At 39.7% G+C, this 21,373-nt stretch overlaps 1 protein-coding gene across 9 annotated transcripts in view; it reads left to right on the top strand.

Annotated features, from left to right (window-relative positions):
- Nucleotides 1-21,373, top strand: part of KLF12 (Kruppel like factor 12) — a 412,821-nt gene that overhangs the window by 335,744 nt on the left and 55,704 nt on the right. For all 9 annotated transcript variants that reach the window (XM_019794254.2, XM_011218608.3, XM_019794255.2 and 6 more), the window contains one exon: nucleotides 9,775-9,837. In XM_019794254.2, coding sequence (XP_019649813.1) covers nucleotides 9,775-9,837 — 63 coding nt within the window. The remainder of the gene's footprint in view (nucleotides 1-9,774; nucleotides 9,838-21,373) is intronic.

Below are 21,373 nucleotides of genomic sequence, written 5' to 3'. Positions count from 1 at the left end.
GGCTCAATCTCACAACCTTGAGATCACAACCTGATCTGAAATCAAGAGTGGGACGTGTAACCAACTGTGCCACCCAAGTGCTCCATCACATAATCACTTATAAATACAAGTGTATATAAGCCTGATACGAGCTGTGAACGATGATGGAAGGAATAATGGGAGTCTGTAACATAGAGATATGGTCTGGTGTGATCAGTCAGGAAAAGCAAAGTGGCATTTGAGCTGAGAGCTGAGAAGGAGGACGAGTTACAGAGGTGAAGGGGCAGTGTTGGAAGTTCTGTATAAAAGAAACAACACGGGGGGGCGCCTGGGTGGCATAGCATTTAAGCGTCTGCCTTCAGCTCAGGGCATGATCCCAGCGTCGTGGGATGGAGCCCCATATCAGGCTCCTCCACTATGAGCCTGCTTCTTCCTCTCCCACTCCCTCTGCTTGTGTTCCCTCTCTCACTGGCTGTCTCTGTCTCTGTCAAATAAATAAATAAAATCTTTAAAAAAAGAAAAAAAAGAAACAACACAGGGGTGCCTGGCCGGCTCAGAAGAGCATGCCACTCTTGATCTCGGGGTCGTGAGTTCAAGCCCCACATTGGGTGTAGAGATGACTTAGATAAAACTATAAAAAAAAATAAAAGAAACAACACATGCAGAGACACGGAGCTGAGAGAGAGAGAAACTGAAAGGAGGCAGGGTGACTGGATCACAGAGAGCAGGGTGTGAGGAAGGGTGTCATTGTGGGAGAGTGAAGCTGGGGAGGTGAGGGGGGGTCAGATCATTGGCATCCAGGTGGAGTTGAGATTTCAGTCTATATCAAGAGCAATGAAAAGCCACTAAAGGGATAGTGGAGTGAGAAGAACAGATTTGCTTTTTAAATAGATCTACTGTGGCTCTAGTGCAGAAAATGGATTGGGAGAGATTTGGGGAGTGGTATGAGTTAAAATAAGTCAGTGGCTGTGGAAATGGAAGTGATAGAATGGAGACAGTATAATGGACAGGCCTGAGAATGGGTTGGATACGGTGAGAGAAGTTCAATCAAGGATGACTCTGTGTTTTCTGTGTTGCTTGATGGAATTGATGTTGGGGCCATTTACTACCCAAGGCAATACTGAAGGAAAAACTGATTATTTTTGGCTTTTCTGACATCTAGGGAAGGGTAGAAGAGATCATGTCTTACCTCTCTTAATATTGTCTATGAGATCTTACGAGCCTAAAATTGAGTCCTGAGACTCCCAATTTCCTATCAGTAAGTGGAGATCTCTGGCATTCCCCAAATGAGTAGGAAGAGAGGTTTAAAGTAATGCAAGAAAAGGGTACCTGGGTGGTTCATTTGGTTAAGCATCCAACTCTGATTTCATCTCAGATCACTGATCTCAGGGTTGTGAGATCGAGCCCCTCATCAGGCTCCATGCTTAGCAGAGTCTGCTTCTCTCCTTTTCCCTTTCCCTCTCCCTCTGCCCCTTCTGGTGCTTCAACATGCTCTCTCTCTTTCTCTCTCTAATAAATCTTTCAAAAATAAATAAATAAATAATTATAAAGTCATGCCAGAAGATGTAGAGTTTCCTGGTGTCCAGGCCTTGGTCTGTTGCTTTTCTCACTTACATTGTGCCTCCATGAAATTCAGGGCTCATTGACCATTTATCTGGTAAGGATCCTCACATCTCCAGCTCTCTTCTTAAAACTGCTGAACCCCAGATCTGTATAAGCACATCTCCAGCTCTCTTCTTAAAACTCTCCGCTGAACCCCAGATCTTTATAAGCAATGGACAGAAACTTACTGTTTTTTTTTAATCCCCAAACATAATCTTTATTCCTTATATTGACTCCTCTGATCACCCAATTCACAGCTCCAGGTGTTAGCCAAAAATTGTTTCCTTATTCTGCCTTGCCTTCCCATATCCTGCACATACCTACACCAAGTCCCAGGGCTAACACCTAATGTATTATGTATCTGTCTCCCTCTTACTCCTTCTCCATTCCCACTCCACTATGCTCACTGTTGCCATCTTGGATCCTGCTTTGGCAACATTTTTACAGTAGGCCTCCAGTGGTTCTTCCTGTGAAATGATGCATTCTCTTCAGGCCACTCTCTACCCTGCTGCCAATACGACTTTTCTAGTACACAAATCTGATGGTGTCAGTTCTAACTTTAAAAGCCTTTGGTCATTGTCCTTTAACTCTTTGAGTTAACTGCTTAGCACAATACACAAGATCTCCCCTGATAGGGGAGGCCCTGTTAGTACATAATCTCCTACCCCTTCACACCTGCCAAATCCTTTAGTCTAGTCACCCAGAACAATTTGTAGTTTTGCTCTTGGCCATTTCCACCATTCAGCACCTCTCCATATTGTCCTTGGGAAACTTCCGGGTCTACTCCAAAGGTTAATTAATTCAGACACCCCTTTTATCTGCTCCCATGACCATTTATCACATTGCACATGATGACCACTTATTGTCCAAACTCATGGTCATACTGTAGGCTCCCTGAAGTCGAATCATGTTTGTATAGATGTCATATTCCCTCATCCAACACAGTACACAGTACTGAAGAACACAGAATGGTGTCTGACACCATAGTTGTCCAATTAATATTTGAATAAGTGAATTAATAGTAGGTATACAATAAAATTTGGTTAAATTAAAGATACGAGTGATGCATATATGGCACTGAGCAGTAGAGGAAAGATTGATATTATTGTTCCCCAGCTGACTGCCCCAACTGTTAACTCCTTAGTCCGACATTTATTTGCTAATAATAATTATATGCTGAGCTCTGAGGATGCAGTGGTGACAGACATGGCCATTGCCATCCATCCTAGAAGTTACAGTCTAGTTGAGAAACAGGTCTAATCAGGCCATAATTACTTACTGAGTGCCTGCTTTGTGGCAGGTAATGGTGATAGGACTGTGAACAAAAAGAAAAGCTCCCTTGTCCCTCTTGAAGCATACTGTCTATTTGGAGAGACAGACAAAGTAAACTAAACATACAAACAAATGTCATCTTCAGTTATCGTGTGTTAAACACATGTGAGAACTCAGAACTAGTTGACCTAGACCTGGAGATTGAGATGGCTTCTTAGAGTTGAACATGTGCTAACCAGGTAACCAGAAAGGCAGAGAATCTTCAGTGTCACTGACACACAGAGGGCAAGTTGGAGATGTTGAGAGACCAAGTGGTCTCTTTCTAGAATCCTTCATTCTGTTGATGTATAGCAGAAATATATGTTGTTCCCTTCAAAACGCTCTATTTTTAACAAAATTTATACTGTTATAGTACACAATGAAAAAATTTATCACGTTAATTCAATATGATGTTTAAGGTTAGGCCACTCTTCTAAAAATAACTTCAGTGGCTTTGCAGGAGAGAGAGACTACAGTATAATGAGAAGGAAAAAAGAACTTTCGAAAAATAGATGGCATTCCTAATGGTCATCTAATCACTAGCTTGATAAAAGCTGAGAATAAATAGGGCTCACTTTAATTTAAAGGCTGGAGTCACACACATATTTTTATTTGGTCAAGTGTAGTGTGTGTATTTTACAATAAAAAACATCCAAACTAACATGAGTAATCGTGAGAACTTGTATTTAGTACAACTATGTGTAAGAAGAAAGCAATACCAAGAATTACTTTAAAAATATCTTTCATATAATGTGCATGGGAAAATTCTGATATTTACAAATAATTGTGGAATTACTTCTAGATTAATCTGTTCTTCCATAGATGTGGTAAACTGAGGTGTTAAAGTGTGTATTATGTTGAATAATTGGAACAATTTATGGATGAAAATATGGGCTAATTATATTAGGAAAAAGGATTGAAGATAAAAAATATTTGTACATTATAATTTCTCATGATCTTGATAATGAAAATCTGTACTCTTGCTAGATGAGTAATTACCTACAATAAATATTTTATTGGTCTGTGAAATTATAGTTTATTCTGATTTTTCTCAGTATTAAGCAGACTTCCTAACATAGGAGTCATGAGAACATGAAGGGACTCAAGTATTATTCCAACATTCCAACTAGGTGAGTGATGCTGCCATTTTTATGTCTGGGAAGATATGGAGAGAAACACTTTTTAAAAAAATTAAAAAAAAAAAAAAGATTGCAAAACCCAAGCCTAGTATTCAGAAAAGATCTAGAGATCAGGCTGGAGATAGAAATCTGAGAGTTACTTTAATATGGATGGCACATAAGGCCCATTAGAAGGAACTATATCCCTTCTATGGTGATCCCCAGGTTACACCAACATTTATGGTTCCAAAGAATGAGAAGAAGAGGTTCATGCAAGGGATTAAAAGAAGAGGAGGAAAGGCAGAAGAATGTCCCTGATGCTGAGCAAAGAAAGCTTTTCAGGATGGAGTGATGAGTTACGGCAGTTGGTACTAAGTTTGAGAAGATGAGGACTGAGAATTAACCATTAGATTTGAAACCATGGAGGCCATTGATGACCATGACAAAGATGGTTTCATCTTTGAAGTTAGATTGAACTGGGTTCTACAAAAAAAATGAGAAGCGACAAAGTAGATGTAGCTAGAATTAATTATACCATCTAACCTTTATGTGTTGTATATTACGTATTTAAATAGCAGCACTAATAAGAAATTTTCATAAGCAGTTAAAGAGAGATCAGTAGTTATATTACTATGACTTTCTTTTGAGTACCCGCATGCTTAATATTTTGTCCAGTGCCAATTTTAGGTCAGGAAAACAGTACTTTCACTTTGCAATTACTTACACTATAAGATATGCAATTGGTCTTAAATGCAAAATCTCTCATTGAAGCCCCTGGTGCTAATTTGCTTTATTGCATCCTTGAGGGTAGTGTGGGGAGAATATACATGAGTTCATAGGATTGGATGATAATGCAGAGTAGGACAAGTCAGACCTCACTGTGTTCAGGTTCCAGTTTTGCTGTTCACCAGCTGTGTCACCTGGCAAGTTACTTAACTCTTCTAAGTCTATTTTCTCAAAGGAATGTGGACAGTAAGGGTATGAGGATAAAATAAGATAATGTGTCTGATGTACTTAGTGTGGTGTCTGGCACACAGTTAGAGGTAGTTAATGGAGTGATTTTGTATTGGTGTGATTACTGACTTGTTCTCGAATGGGATATAACTGAAATATTATGCAATTTAGTAAACAGAAGATAGATTTTCTAATAAAGAACAGAAAAATTCAGTGCCTGGGGCACCTGGGTGGCTCAGATGGTTAAGCATCTGCCTTTGGCTCAGGTCATGATCTCAGGGTCCTGGGATCGAGCCCTCCATGGGGTTCCCTGCTCAACGGGAGCCTGCTTCTCCCTCTCCTCTACTGTTCTCCCTCTTCCCCCTGCTTGTGCTCTCTCATTCTGTCAAATAAATAAATAAAATCTTTAAAAAAAAAAAATTCAATGCCTGAGAGTAAGCCATATCTTAGAAACCACAGTAGTTGGTTCTTATTACTCTATATGTGTTCATTTCTCTTTGTTACTTCCTTGCCTTTGGTGAAGTCATATAAGCATGGTAGTTAAGACTGCAGGTCTGTAAAGCCCATTTGTTGTTTCAACCCCCAGGAATTAGTTGGATATTCCAGGTTCATCTTCCCATCTTTTCCAATCCAGTCAACACTGCTAGTGATAATAGCCAACGTGTATTGACTGCTTCCAGGGTCCCAAGCACTGTTCTAAACCCTTTACAGCTATTAACTCATTTAAATCTCACAGCCCTTGGAGGTGGCTGAGATTACTGCCTCCATTTGTACAGATGAGAAAATTGAAGCCCAGTGAGGTTAGGTGACTTGCCCTAGGATGACATGACTCTTTTGGTAAATGGTGGATCTGGCAGGCAGACTGGTTCCACAGTTTGTACTCTTACCCACATCATCCTAATTTCATTTGGGGCTAGAAGATTGGATTTAAGTTGGCATAGCTTTTCCGTGGTGGGGATAGTAAGAAAGTAGATGGTATCCTTCCCCAGGAGTTCATTAGTAATCAGTAATTTGTGTTGACTGTTGGCTTTCATATTTGACCTCCAGCCACCAGCCATTCAGGAAGGTTCATAAAACCATGGGGAAGAACCGGGCAATTGTATCCTCTTGATTGACTATAAATGTCATTAAAATACAAGATTTGAGGGGCGCCTGGGTGGCACAGCGGTTAAGCGTCTGCCTTCGGCTCAGGGCGTGATCCCGGCGTTATGGGTTCGAGCCCCACATCAGGCTCCTCTGCTATGAGCCTGCTTCTTCCTCTCCCACTCCCCCTGCTTGTGTTCCCTCTCTCGCTAGCTGTCTCTCTGTCAAATAAATAAATAAAATATTAAAAAAAAAAAAAATACAAGATTTGAGGGTCAGGTTCTTTGGAGCTTATATCCAAAGAAGGAAGAACCATTTTTGTATTAAGATATTTAAAAAGTTCTCACATGCTTAGCAAGGAAGCTAAATTAAGCCCTGTGTTGGGCACAATTATAAACATGCTGTCTGCCTTAGATGAGTAAGCGCATGTAAATAGAACAGTGGGTATACATGGCCTTAATGGTATGGCTTCCCTTTTTTCCATGTAATGTAAATCACCAAATGTGAGCATTTCCATCTGACACTAACTGTCAGTCTCAGAAGAGCACATTGTAGGATTCAGTGCATGTTGCACAACAACCCAAACTGCTCTTTTCTTTAGCATGGTGATTTTTTTTTCTTTCCATATCCAGCGGTTAGTACTAAGGCCTGAAACCCTTAGTTACAGAACAAAGTGGCTTAGCAGTAATGGAGCCTGTGTGAGGCTAAGAGAAGAATAATGAACATTCCCTGCAAGCTTCCTGCCTAGATGCAGGTGCAGGAATCAGGAGGTCATGAATAATGCATGACATGCAGATTAGGTGGTGGTTTCTCCTACTGGGGTTTTGACTTTGCTACCTGCCTGGCTGCTATATGTGGAAAGAAGGAAGGCGGTGGCCAGAAGTGCCACAGAGTAGCCTGAGCTCACAAAAACACCGCATATCCTTTTGAAGAAATAAAATTTGGGGAGGAGCTGAAATGCAAACCTTTATGGTCTACTTTATCAAATGAAGTATGTTCTGGGTTATCAGTTTACCCCCTTTCAGAAGGGAAAAAGAAAAAAAGCTTTCTTTAATTTCTTTAAGAAACCTTGTAATTATTTGTTCATATCCATACAGTCATGGAATTCTTTGTAGACTGTTAAACCATTATAGAAAGTGCCTACTTGCAGCTTTTGATCTATGGATCAATGAAATTTTGTTAAAAGATACAAATACATAGAGGATATTGTAATTATGTTAAACAGGCCCATTTTTCTCCACTGATATATGGAGTGAGAAGCATCAGTAGGAAAATACTTCCATCATCAGACATCACCTAGTGGAATTATGATGAATGGAAATATGAAAGTTAAGGAGGAAGGAATTCAGGACCTAAACATTTAAAGCATGTGGAGTGAATTAAAGAATCGTAAGTGTTCAGGCTATTACTCCTTAGAACTTCATTTAGGTAGTAGGACTCTGACACCCTAGTGAGGCTTTAGGGAAGTTAAGAGGACTCCCTTTATTGTCCCTTGGGTTAGGGGGATTTAAGTGGGGAGATATTTTTTGGTTCATAATTCCATTTTGATGATGGTGCTTTAAGCAGACAGACTGAAAGAAATAAGAAGAAAAGAGAAGAAAAAATGAGCCGTGCTACCTTTGTTTAATTCTTCTGCATTTCTATTGCATGTTTTTTTCTCTCTCCCCAATTTGGGGTGCCGGAATATGAGCTGGCTTTCATTTCTAGCTGAGTCTGTCATTTCCGCTAGGCCCCAGTTTGGCCAGATGCCAAGACCAACAGGTGATCCTTGTAGCTGCAAAACAGCAGGAAGTGGGCCGTGCTTGAATGAGACAGTTCACCAGAGGGGCTGTCTGGCCTCTCTCCATCTTTCTGCATAATTAACATCCCCTCCCCCATGCAGAGCAGAAAATCTGTGCTGAGCATCTCAGCTGCAGCAGCCATTGAGAAGAGCTGTGAGGAAAAGAATGTTAATAAGGGATGTTGGAAGAAATAAGCCTTCCCAGTGCAAAGTGCAGTCTGGCTCTGGATTTACAGAAAGTTTGCGTTTAGCCCTTCTGCGGGGCTGGAATGGTATTATCTGTTTTGAAATGATTTTCGCTTGCTGAACAACTATGGAGAACCGGATTCTAGTGAACGTTGGAGCTGAACCTTGGAGCTGAACGAGGCTTTGAGACCCAAGTGATTTCTGTTTTCTTTCCTGTAAATGAGAAATGTGTGGGACATAACGATACCACAAGCTGAAAGACTGCCTAGATCTCACAACTTCCTGTAAAAATAGAACAAAGCAGGAAGTTGGCCACAAGGAAGCAGGAAGTAGGGCATATTGTCTTGCCAGTTAGTGACCCACAAAGGGTAGAGGTTCAGCAGCTAGCTCCCCACTGGAAGGTCTCGGCAGTATTGGGAAATATCAGCTATTCCAGCAGATAATTCTAAGAAACTTGTAAGACAGTGTAGTTTTTACTTCTCCATTGATAAACTTTTGAATTGACTGCCTTCCTCAAAGCCCAGCATGGAGCATCACCTCTAGAAAGCTTTTCTCCTAGAAATAACTGTTCACCTTCCTTCCTTCCTCTGTGTCAGATTCTGTTCCTAGACATTTGGATGAAGTTACTGTGGGGGAAGAAAAAATAATAATAATAAAACAAAACCCTTCTCTTGTATCTTCTCAGGTTCTGTGTCTGGGGGCCTGCAGATTAAGCTGACAAAAGACTAAATAAAAAAATAAACAGACAAAAGGCAGATCAGCAAGAGGGGGAAGAAAAACCGATTTATTACACATGCAACATGCATACTTGCAGGAATGCTCAGTGATGAGTAACTCAAAGAGGGTTAAAATGTGGATCTTATATACCATTTTAACAAAGAGTGATAAATTGCGGAGAAGTGACTGTGACCAGTCAAAAGAAAAGGGGGAGTTTGAGCTTCTAACAGGTGAATTGTAGGAAAGTGAGTAAGAAACAGACCGGGGAATCTAATGGTAAATAAGGGTTGTTTATGCAGACTCATCTCAGTACCAGGTCTGGTGTAAAGAGTTGTATGTTGCGCTTTTCTTCCTGGTACTGGAAGTGGGGGGAGGAGGACACCTTTACAAAGGAAAACTTCCTTTACAAAAGGGAAATTCATGCCCTGGTTTTTAGGCATATTAAGGGAAAATAGAGAGCTCCTCCTATGGCTGCTGTTTCTTACTTGCTTTCAGCTCAAAATGATCCTGAGGCCAAAATAGCATATTTTGGGGTGACATATCCTGATTTCCTTCATTATCTTCCTTTTAGGGTTTGAAATCCAGTAGTTGACTCAGGGAGTGTGCCCCTACTGACTCTATGTATCCCGGGTGGGAAGAGGTAGCAGAAGGGACTCGTTGTAGGCACACCCCATATCTTACATTACTTTCACCCACTTCTAAACCTGGCAAGGATTAGCTAGTCAGTGATTTTTTTGTTCCGGTGAATGAATCTGTCATTCGATTAAAACTGGGGGTCCAGCGTTTGGGGGTCTTCACAGTGAACATGGTGATAAGCCGTTGTTATGTTAAAAGTGGTACAAAAGGAGATAGACTGCAGGTTCACATGCATAGGAATTTAACTATGTTCATTTACTAAGAGGTGATTAAGTTCTGGGGCATTCTATATTAAGCATACCTACAAAAGATCATTTATAAACCAGCTCTTTTTTTTTTTTTAATTTGTTCATTTGTAATCGGGAATGTGCTTTTTTTAATGACTGGATTATTCTCATCTACCTACAGGGTACATCCGTCCCCAGTATCAAGGGTCCGGGGAAATCGAATGAATAATCAGAAGTTTGCTTGGTGAGTATATAATCTAAGTTATGAAAATTTGTAAGTTTTATGGGAAGTTTTAATTGGGTAATGTTAAAACAGAAGAGAATTATTTCTGCTTCTCTGTAGAGAATACATTTCTACTAACCAAATTACATAGTCTCCCTTCCTTTGGAAAGTTCTAAATAGAAGTAATAAAGTTCCTTCTCAGCCAAAGCCCTGCACTCACCAAAAACTGAGGCAACGTTTTTCTCCTAAGAGATATGGCATATTTTCCAGGCTAATCCACTGTTACATTTTTTAAAGAATGTTTCTCTTTTTTTGAAGCTATTGTAAGTTTTTTAGTGAGATTTAGGCAACAACTCAGATTTTTCTCAGGTACCAACTTCCTAAAGATTTTCATAGTAATTAATCTATTATTAATTTTGATGATTACTATTAGATGATTTTGTTTCTCATCTTAGCTATAAATATCCAGAATTTTCTCCCTCCCTCCCTCCTTCCCCACCCCCCCAGCCATCTTTCTTTCTTCCTTTCTTTCTTTTCTTTTCTTTCTTTTTAAATTTAGGGTGTATGAAGACCTTTTGTTTTCGTTTTCTTTCTTTTCTCTCTCTCTCTCTCTTTTTTTTTGGGGGGGGCATAAAACAATACACATTTATTCTCTTAAAGTTTTGGAGGTCAGAAGACCAAAAGGAGTCTTATGGGGCTAAATCAAGGTGTCAGTTGGGTTGATTCCTTCTGGAGGCTCTAGGGGAGAATCCATTTCTGGCATTTTCTGTCTTACAGAAGACATTCTCAGTCATTGGCTTATGGCCCCACATCACGTGCCTTTCTCCCCCTGCTTCCCATGTCACCACATTGTCTCCTTCCTTTCTGTGGTCAGATCTCTTTCTGCCTTCCTTTTACAAAGACACTTGGGATTGCATCGCAGGCCCACCCAGGTAGCCTGGACTCATCTTCCTATCTCAAGATCCTTAATCATATCTGCAAAATCCACTTTGCCATGGGAGGTAACATTCATGAGGTCCAGGGATGAGGACATGGATCAAAGGTCTTTGACCAGTTCTTGAAAATAAGTAAGTAAATAAATAAATGGAACTTACCAGAAATGACCTGAAAAATCATTACCATCACAAAACATCGACTACTCATTCTTTAAAGAAGTAATTTAAAGTGTTTCACAAATGTTTCACATGAAGCAGACAAAAATTAATGTACCGTGTTTGTTTACATTACTCCATGCCAAAAAATTAACCTTTCTACACATGACATATCTTCAAAAAAGAAAGAAAAGAAAAATAAAAACGTGAACCGTGCACTGTACTCCTTGAAAAGGGAATGGAAATTCACAGATCTCCATTTGTACTTCATTGGATTGTGCTTAGAATGGGGTTTTGATTAAAAACTATGGCTTTTTTTTAAGTGTGGGGAGATGATTACCAAAGATTGAGCTTCCAAATTAATTTTATTCCTAAATCAGGATTATTTTTAGACACAAAATAATGATTCTTTGAATTTGAATAGTGTGTAATCAGCTCACCTCCCTTCCCCCATTAAATCTAATTAACCCTCACAATAGCTTGGTGATGTTGTTAAATATTATGCTTTTCTTCTTCACAGAGGGGGAAATGGAGCACAGAGAATATAGCCATTTGCTTCTACACTGTCGAAAAGCGGGGGCATCCTTCATGGTTTCTCACAGTCACTAAAGCATATTGTCCCTTGTCACACCTGGAAAGCTAAGAGAATAATAATGCTGATGCCCACTGCACAAAAGGAAAGGGAGAAGCAGGTCCTTTCTTGACTGCACAGAATTGATATTCCTTCTGAGTACAAGGCATACTGTACTAAAGAAACTTTATAACATACGGGGACTCTGAGATGCTCAAGGGAGCCACATCAGCTAATGAATACAGGACAGCATTGCCAAGTGGCTTATCCACTTCCTAACAACTGATTTCTCAATGGCTAAATGTGGATCACTGAGTAAATAACCAATATTCTTTCCTTCACTCTTCCTTTCTGAAGTATTGGAGTAACGATACCTTGTTCCTACATAATTCATAGCATGTTATTTGGTTAGGAAGTTTAAACCACTTTTGTCCCCAGAGAAGTAATCCATGAAAAACAAAAAGGATTTTTACTACCAGCCTTGAGAAACTTCAACTTTTATTTATTCAGCAACATTTATGTACAGTCTCTAGTGTGAAAAGCACTAGATTAGAAAGATAAATAAAACATGGTTTCTGTCCTCAAGGGGCTCACCGTCTTGTAGATGAGGGAGGGGTGTGTGTGTGATGTCACATCATGCATGTATGATACACAATATTATGTCATATAAATGACATAGAATATGTAATAAAATGTGGATAATGCACTAAGGAGATATATCAGAGGGAAATGTTATCAATTCTATTTAAGAGCTCTATTTGAGAGTGGATAGTGCAGAAGAGAAAAAGTATAAAGGAAGAGAACTTTAAGAAAATCTATCCCAGAGAAGGTTTCTGAGTAAAGACCCAGAATTGGTAGGAAAAACAGAGAGTTGAGTTATTCCTTCCATTGTATATTGAAACGCATATACAAGGACCTGGAGACATTTCTAAATTAACTATAGTAGGAACATACATGGATTTATTTAGTCATGAGTTAGTTAAGATTCCTATTATGTATACTACCTCGGACTTGCCTGAAGTAAATGCTCTGAGGCTGGTATATGGAAAGAAGTCATCTGGCTAGGAAGAAGCCCAGTGACTCACCCAGAATCTACATCCGGTTAAGTGATAAACACTTGCTATTTCTTTGTGAAAGATTGGCTCTGGAAATTCAGAAACTTTAAATACTCATGCTAGCAGTGGAGATCAAGGGAAAGTGACTGTTGATCTTCCCCAAATAGCAGTATGGGATAATGTATAGAATTATAAGATAAATTCAACACTGACATGGCTCTGGCTTGAGTTAGATCTGCAAACACCATATGTGAGTGATGCTGGGTGATTCTGTGAAGTTGGGTTAGCAAATGCTCCAATCAGTTAAAAAAATATTGTTCATCAGAAAAGCAATTAAGCTTCACTAAAACATGAAAAGGTTTGGACATATAAGTTATGCCTAGGAAATGCATGACAATTGGTAGGTTGTAAATCTCAGTGGCTGTGGTTGAGCTATGAAACCAGAGTTTATTATTCAGTAAAAGATGGTTTAAAATTTTAAGTAGTGTTTTCCTCTGCATAATGTTAATATGGGAGGACACATCCACTGGCCTCATTCCTATGGCAGTTTTTCTTTTCTCTGGAACTGAAGTAATGTGTGGAGAAGAATGTCTGTTCAAGGCAAACAAACCTGCTTAAATGGAAAGAAAATGTGGTAACAAATGTCCGGAGACAAAAGCAGCAGGGTGTAGGTGGTGCAGTGACAGAGGTTAGGATGGAGCCAAGTTTGCTGTAACTCTCTGCTGACTTCCAGGGATTAAAGAACGTCAATAAGAACATCATGACGAATATGTTAGCACCCCAGTAAAGAACACGAGATCATTGTACAACTCATTTAATATTCAGTTAATCAAAGGTAGCAATCCAACCGGACATAAACTCTGTCTCTCAGAATGGCTCTCCCCTCCACCCCACTATAGTAATATCTGTTGATGTGAGCATTGATGAAGGCTTTGATGCTCAGCATGTGATTTTCATTCTTTCATGGGCTCATCTGTCTCTTTCCTTCACCATCACTAAGCAGAGGTAATCATACCTTACTTGTCCAATAACTATCAAAACCTTTTTTAGAGCATTCACCACTCTTTCTTACATGTAATAATGCCAGGGAAAAAATATTTTGCTCCACTGGGGGGAAATGGGGCAAGATTTATTAGAGAGTTGAATGTGCAGATAGATTTTTGTTGTTTACAGATCTTTTTGTGTGAAGCTATTATATTCTGAAATCAGCCCCACAGAGAGTGGCTGTTTCCATGTCATCTTTTGGTTGTTCTATTCCCAAACATGTAATAGAGGTCTGGAACCTGTGTTTGGTGTGGATGGGTAGGTTGAATGAAGCAGGACAGGGAAGGGCTTGGTGGGAGAAATACCTCTGAACTGAAGTTGATTTCAGGCTCCAGAAATTTCTGGGATCAGTGGGAGTATGCTGAAGACATACACATTGGCATATGCTCATTTTTTCACTCCTTTTCTCCTCTTCGCTTCACTCTCTACCCTGCTCCATTCCTGAAGATTTAGAGGACGTGGGTATATATCGTTTTGAGTGAACCTCATAGTGGTGGTTATGCTGTGCACTCAAATATCCGTCTAAGGCTCTTATATAAGAGTGGTAGTGGACATTACATAATAGAGATTTTATGGGCTATTTATATAATGACATAGAAATAAAGTATTATTAACAGGAATTATCAGCAGTCAAATAGAAGTAATTTGTTCTAACCAGTTGGAGGCTGCCACCACCCATCTCAATTATGGTTTATTTCTTACTAACATGCCTGAGATGTTATGTAGTTGTATACACTAAAAAGCTCCAGTTTTAATAGCGTAACTATGCAAATTATGACACATTCTGACTGTGAATCACATTTTGCATTTGGATATGACAAAGTTCTGTGTCACAAATTTTTGTGGAGAACAGGAAGAACGTTTTTGCACTGTGATGTTTTATTGTTGGCTGGAGAGTGTACGGTGAACTCAAATATTTAAATGCACACAGTTGCAAATGTTAGATGTGATTTCATGGAATCTTTCTGAAGGACATAACTAGTGTGTGTCTTTGTCATAAAAAGAAGAACACTTCTTGTTTAAACCCTTCGCCTTATTAGACGAGGGCACCGAAGTTGTCGATATTGGAAACCCCTCAGAGAGCTGATGCAGAACTGGTCCTTTAGGGAGGGGCAGAGCATTTCCAAACGTTGGAATCCGTTTCAGAGCTGAAGGAAATGTAAGCGTCATCAGGTTTAGTTCGACGTCTCACTTTCCGCATTCCCCAAAGACAACACAGTAACATGGCCGACGGTGGGCATAAACCCAGGTCTCTGCAAACCTGTCCGGTCAACTTTCTGCTGTGTAGCAGTTGCTGCCTATGGGTAGAGCAAGAGAAATGCTAATGATTGAGTGAGGTAGGTACTTAATTCAGTACCAGTTAAGCAGAAGGCTTTTGTCTGGGAAATTCCCATGACACTGGTATGAGTCCGGGAGCGAAGGGAGGCAGAGGAGAGGCCCTACTGAAGACCTTGCTGCCCACTCCACCATGTGGCAGCTACTCTTTGCCAGAGTGCTTACTCCGCATCTTAGAGATCCTTGCATGCTCATTATTTATAGATAATATTGATTATGTTATTTTAATTACCAGAGCCTTCCACCGCTCTGCTTCTTGACTTATAGAGCAAAAATTATGATAATATGTATAGACATTAATATGTGTAAATTTTAGTTCCCAGAAGGGCCTGCCTTGGCCTCGTGAGTTTTTTAATCCATACTTGTTGGAAAATAAGTAACCGCAGGTTGCCTTTAGATTTAGTTTTCAAGCATGCTCTCTCTCTCCAGTGTTTGATAACAAATTCGGAAAATGGGACATAGTTCATGTAATCGTGGACCAGTTTGCAAGTTCTCTGTATTCATACTGAATTGCAATGAAAAGAAATGCCTCCAGGGTGTTGTTACATTTCCATTCCCTCCGAATTCACATCTTTTGGTGTGTTATAATCCAGTTTCGGCTATTCAATTCTTTAATTACTTCCACCACCTCCTCAGAGCTCGGTGACAATTACGTGTACTTTAAACTTGTATACCATCTTTCAGATTGACCTTATTAAAGACCTTTGGTCTAATTTTCCTGAATTCTTCATTACCCAGAATTTCAGCAAGAAACCTCATGATAAAAGTGTTTCACATTCCTATTCATATTAGCTGATTTTTGTCCCTAGTATTGCTTCAGTCACACTAGAGAAGATTTGGGGGGAAAAATTAAAGAAGGTTATTTTCTGCAATTATTTCCTTAATTATAGAAGAATTAGGGCTATAAGATCATGCTGAGCTATGGTCACCACTTCTGAGACATTTTTCTATTAAAAGTCCAAGAGTATTTTGTTTTAACCAACCTGCAACTCAGAAGCACATTAGTGTCTTGCTGAAACCCTGAGAGAAGAACATATAGGGTGTGTCATTAAATTCTTGGGTGATTCCAGGGATCTTCCCAGCACCATAGTGAGGTGTGCTGCAATCATGTAATAAAACATCTCTGTTTTCTTAACTAATTTTATTTTCATTTCTTTAAAGATTTTTTTTTTAAATTTAAGTAATTTCTATCCCCAGTGTGGGGCTTGAACTCACAACTCCGAGATCACGAGTTGCGTGCTCTACCAACTGAGCCAGCCAGGCACCCCTTATTAACTAATTTTAGCATGACCGAGAAATATTAGTTAACTATTCAAAAGGACTTCTTCGGAAAATCCAAAAATTCGTGGAACCAGAACAACACACTTGCAAATAACCCATGGATCACAGAAGAAAGTTGAAGAGAAATTTAGAAATATTCTTATGTCAATGAAAATGAGAACACAACTTACCAAATTTGTGAAATGTATCAAAAGCAGTGCTTAGAAGGAAATTTATAGCATCAAATATATTATTAGAAAACAAGAAAGATCTCAAATCAGTGATCTAAGGTTCCATGTTTGGAAACCAGAAAAAGAAGAGCAAACTAAATCCAAAGTAAGCAAAAGAAAAAGAAAAAACCGAATTGTTTGTAATGCTGGTCTGTAACCTTTTTCACATAATTGTTGTTTTTTTAGGTTGGTTGCGGATATTTAAAATTACACAATCTGAAATCATGAGTTACTTTGGGGAAGCTACTTAAACCATAGCTTTTTATAGAGTTTTAAATTGTGCAGTGTACATAATTCTCTATCACATTCCCCTCCCAGTTAGACCTGTTCAGATGTAGAACTTTAAAATAATGGTTGTGCTGTAAGAACAAGGGGATGTAGGAGTCATTACTGAATAACACAGATAAAACTGTGTCCCAGTATGAAAAAAATAGGTGTCTCTGAAAGTACCAGTACAAGCCATGTTATAGTTAACATATCAAATTCAAATGAAGAAAGACCTTACTTTATACAATTGCTAGTTCCCTGCCTGTGTATGTACAGAGAAATCGCCACATCTAGAAAAGCCACGTTCTCTTTTAGTCCTTCATAGTATTTTTCAGTGAATATATTTGGAATGAAAAATAGGCTAATCATAGTTGTCTTCTAAATACATATTTGAAAGATGTAATGACTAATATTGGGACCCAATCAGAAATCCTAATGTATTCTTGACTATGCTGGGAACACTGCTTGGGGTAATAAATCTTAAGGGGATTTCCCTGTGAGAGTGCTGGATGTGTCCGTACTATTTTGATCTTCATTTATCAGTCATACTTGCAATGTTATCTTTCTAGCCATGGAGGTTTCTCTGTCTGTACGTGGACAGTGAACTAGCATTTTCAAAATTAAATATATTTTCACTTTACTATGATGTTTCTCAGCGGACCACTAGATTTTCATAAAGTTTCCTTGTAATTTCCTTAAAATTAGCTATTTATTACATTTCTTAGTACAGCACTATGTTACCTAAGGTAGGGTCAGTATCCTCATAATTAATATATTTCTTTTAATCAATTTTAAGAGGGCATTAGTTAGTATGTGATATCTTTATCCAAAAATTAATATCTACCAATAGCACACCACTTTAGTCACACCTGGTCCATTAAGCCCACGGTTAAGAAGCAGCCGGAGGGGGGCACCTGGGTGGCTCAGTCTGTTAAGCGTCAGACTCTTGATTTCAGCTCTTGATTTCGGCTCAGGTCATGATCCCAGGGTTGTGAGAGATGGAGCCCCATGTTGGGCTCAACGGGGAGTCTGCTTGGGATTCTCTCTCTCTCTCTCTCTCTCTCCCTCTCTACTCCACTCATGCACTCTCAATAAATAAGTAAATAAATAAATAAATAAGTAAGTAAGTAAGTAAGTAAGTAAATGACATCTTAAAAAAGTAATTAGCTGGAGGGCTGCAGACCCTGCTGGAACCCGCTGTCTACTGGTAGCTATTACCTCTGTCTGAATTTTCACTCAGCTTAGTCTCCTTTATCAGGTGAGTTTCCTTTGTCAGAAGTAATGGAAAGTGACTGAGTCTGGCCAACTTGAGCAAAAGGTTAATTTGTAGAGAAGGACATGAGGTGGGTTACGAAGTCAGAGAAAAAACACCAGAGCTGGGGCTCAGGAAACACAGGAAGCAAGACAGCACCCAGAGTCCCAGGGCGGGATTTGATAAGCAGGTGCAGGCCTAGAGTGACTCAGCTCCAGCTCCTTAATGTCACCTCCTCAAAACCACAATAGAGGGAGGCAGAGTCGGATCGGCCCCAGCCTGGCTCAGGTGCCCAGCCTGTGGCTGAGGGAAGAAGGTACCTTGGTCAACAGTTCCACTAAGACCACATGTAATGAGGAGTCTCCCAAAAGAGGAGGCGTTGCTGGAACCAAACGATGATGGGAAGGCTACACTTCATAAACTAGCACCGTAGACCCAGCCTACAATTCACTGAATGAGAAGCTGTCATGAAAGGTAGTTAATGAACTTTAATGTTATTTCTTGGCATCTACGTTTTCTTATATTTTGATTGATAAAGATAATCTCCAGTTAGTCACTAAAATAAATGGCTGTCTCAGGTATTATTTGTGATTATTGAACAGCCAAATCATAAGAACAATGTTTAGTCAAAACAGACTCCGGGGCACCTGGGTGGCCCAGTAGGTGAAGCGTCTGCCTTCCGTTCAGATCATGATCTCAGAGTCCTGGGATTGAATCCTGCATCAGGCTCCCTGCTCAACAGGGCGTCTGCCTCTCCCTCTGCCCCTCCCCCTGCCTGTGCACACGCACACTCTCTCTTTCTCCCTCGAAAAGAAATAAAATCTTTAAATTTACAAAACAAAATTAAAAAGCTTCCATTTTCCCTTGAAACTTTTAGTTTTTTTATCCTAAAAGCCCCATACCACCCATTTGCTCAGAAATCCTACTTTGAATCATGTTATTTAAAAATGTGGCCTTTAAAACCAAACACATATAGTTATCGTGATAAGATACATAAAATAAAACAGAGGAACCTCCTATGAAACGAGAAAAGCTTGAGTCAACAAGCTTGGGTTCTGGTATAAATTTGTCACTTAATACTAAAGGAGTCTGTGTGTTTCTCGCACTTCAGTATTTCTATCCAATGAGTGAATGAACGGTGTCTGACCCAAACTATTCAAATTAGGTCTTGGAAAGAGTGTAAAAGAGGTAATACTCTTCTTAGGATCACCTTGAATGAAAGTGTTTCATAAACTCTAGATATTAGCCCACAACCACGTGTCAGCTTTACATGAAAGGAATCTTTCCTACCACCTCAATGATTCTCTGACACACCAGCATTTGTTTTAGCTTCAAATAAAGCTGTAGTTGACTTCAGCTGTCTTGAGTCCTTCTTAACCTAACAATTTAGAACCCGGAGTAGGTGAATATCTGTGAGTAGGATTGTGGTTCAGTGCATTAGGTAAATACATGCTCAGAAAGGGACACACGTTGCATCTAAGCAGAGGTAATAGCTTTGTAGGATGTAGATGGAACCAGTTTACTCCAGTTTCTGGGAAGGCCAAACAGAAGGGAAACTCTCTGTATGTTACCAGTTTTGTGTGATCATTAAATTGTTTCTCCTCATCCTGTAATGTCTTTGGACTGCCTTCATAAATGGACATGTCAAATTACATCCTTCAGAAAAGCAGGGATTTAAAATCACCCATAAAATTAAATTAACAGTATTGTAAAATTGAAATATCTCCAATTCTATCAATTTTCTCATTCCTCTATTCTTGGCCTTTTTTCCTTGGAAGACTCTAAAGAAAAATATTGCTTTCCTTAGAGTTTGCTGTTGATAGGTATGGAGAAAGAAAATAGCTTTCTATTATTTTTTCACTTGAGACCTGAATTATTTTGTACTCTTTGAAGAACCCTGTAGCTTAGCTGCAAGAACGGACTGATTTCTTACAGTGAAAGTAGCTTACAGTAATCTTCCCCAAAGTTTACAGGCTGTGAAGTATTTATTTGGGAAAGAGAAGGAAGTGCGGAATTAGAGCAGAGGCAGGAAACAAAGGCCAAAGGCGACCATGTTGAGAACAGAAGGAGATTGCTGCCACCTAGAGGTAGAAGTTGGTAAATTCTGAGACCACTGTGAACGTAGAAAGATCTGGAGAGTAGATATTGATATGATAGTATCATAAAACCGAAATGCAGCCAGTTGGTTCAGTCCCTACCTCTAAGTGGGACTAGACTCATTCTGTCCCCTTCCAGGTTGGTAGAGTGCCAATATTTCCTATGAAATATTGCTGACCCTAGTGGGTTTTTCTACTTTTCGCCGACGGTAACTTTGTTTTCGATCGTAAAAGCTTATGTGAAGAAAATCTTCCTTCTATACAGTACAATCTCATTGATTTGAATGAGTCATTATTACCCTGCCTAATAGAGAATGTGTTTCCCATAATCCCCACTATCTCAAATATTACACCAGGAGTTCCTGGAAGGCTACCTTCTCACTGAATCGTGTGGCTGATGCTCTCCTGTCTGTCAGAGAAGCGCAGGTAGGAGAGAAACCTTTGAGATGAGAGCAGAGTTCCCAGCGATACTATTCAGAGGAGGGGACCCTGAGACTCACCTAGATTCAGCTAAAACCTAAAACCAACACAGCACCCGTCTCATTTTCATTTTGGTTCTTAGGAACTGACTCTACATAGCTCTGATGTTTTTAAAAATTATGTTGTGAAGATATTTTTAATAGAAAAGCCTCCCTCATAAAGAAGCCTAGACAGCCAGAAATGTGCTGCCACATTGGGCTTGTGATCCATCTTTTCAGGACCGCCATAGTGCACAACCCCAGGGGGCACTACTCACATTGTCAGCTGTGTGAAGGGTGCCTTCTGCAGTACTAAAGAAACACAAAATTGGCGCCAAAAGGTGAGAAAATAGGAAGAGAATATGTGTGTGAATCTCCGTGTCTGGCCCTCTCTCCTCTCCTGAATGGGAAACTTGATTGAATGTGGTTGATGATTGTGATGATGGTTTTCAGGGGGAAAAGGGCTTCCAAAAAATACCCGAACATATTGGCAATACCTTTTAGAAAATGAGGATACCAATCAGAGTGTTCCTTGTTTATTTTAAATCCCACTGCCTCCTTAGCACACATTAGCGGAGTCTGTTCCCTGCTTCGCTGCCTTCTGGGCCTTGCTATCTTTGCTTTTTCTCTTAGCCTGTATTCACTTTTAAGCTGCAGTTTAAGTATTTACATTCCATATCACTTTTACAAACCTGAACACTTTTGAAATTGCCAGGGTTTTTGTTGTTGTTTCGTTTTTTTACTCAATAACGTCATCACTTTGCCAGAATATTTGTGTTCACTCATTTGTTCCCTCATCCTGTAAAGTTATGGCAGCCGCAATGACCTGGCCACTTGCCTGCACTCTGGGGAAGCCGTATTTAAAAAGACAAGGCAGGGCCTCTGTCCTCCCGGAGCT

This window comes from Ailuropoda melanoleuca, chromosome 7, assembly GCF_002007445.2.
Source record: "Ailuropoda melanoleuca isolate Jingjing chromosome 7, ASM200744v2, whole genome shotgun sequence".
Taxonomy (NCBI): domain Eukaryota; kingdom Metazoa; phylum Chordata; class Mammalia; order Carnivora; family Ursidae; genus Ailuropoda; species Ailuropoda melanoleuca.
Note: the sequence above shows the minus strand (reverse complement) of the source record. Positions and strands in the feature narration are given on the sequence as shown.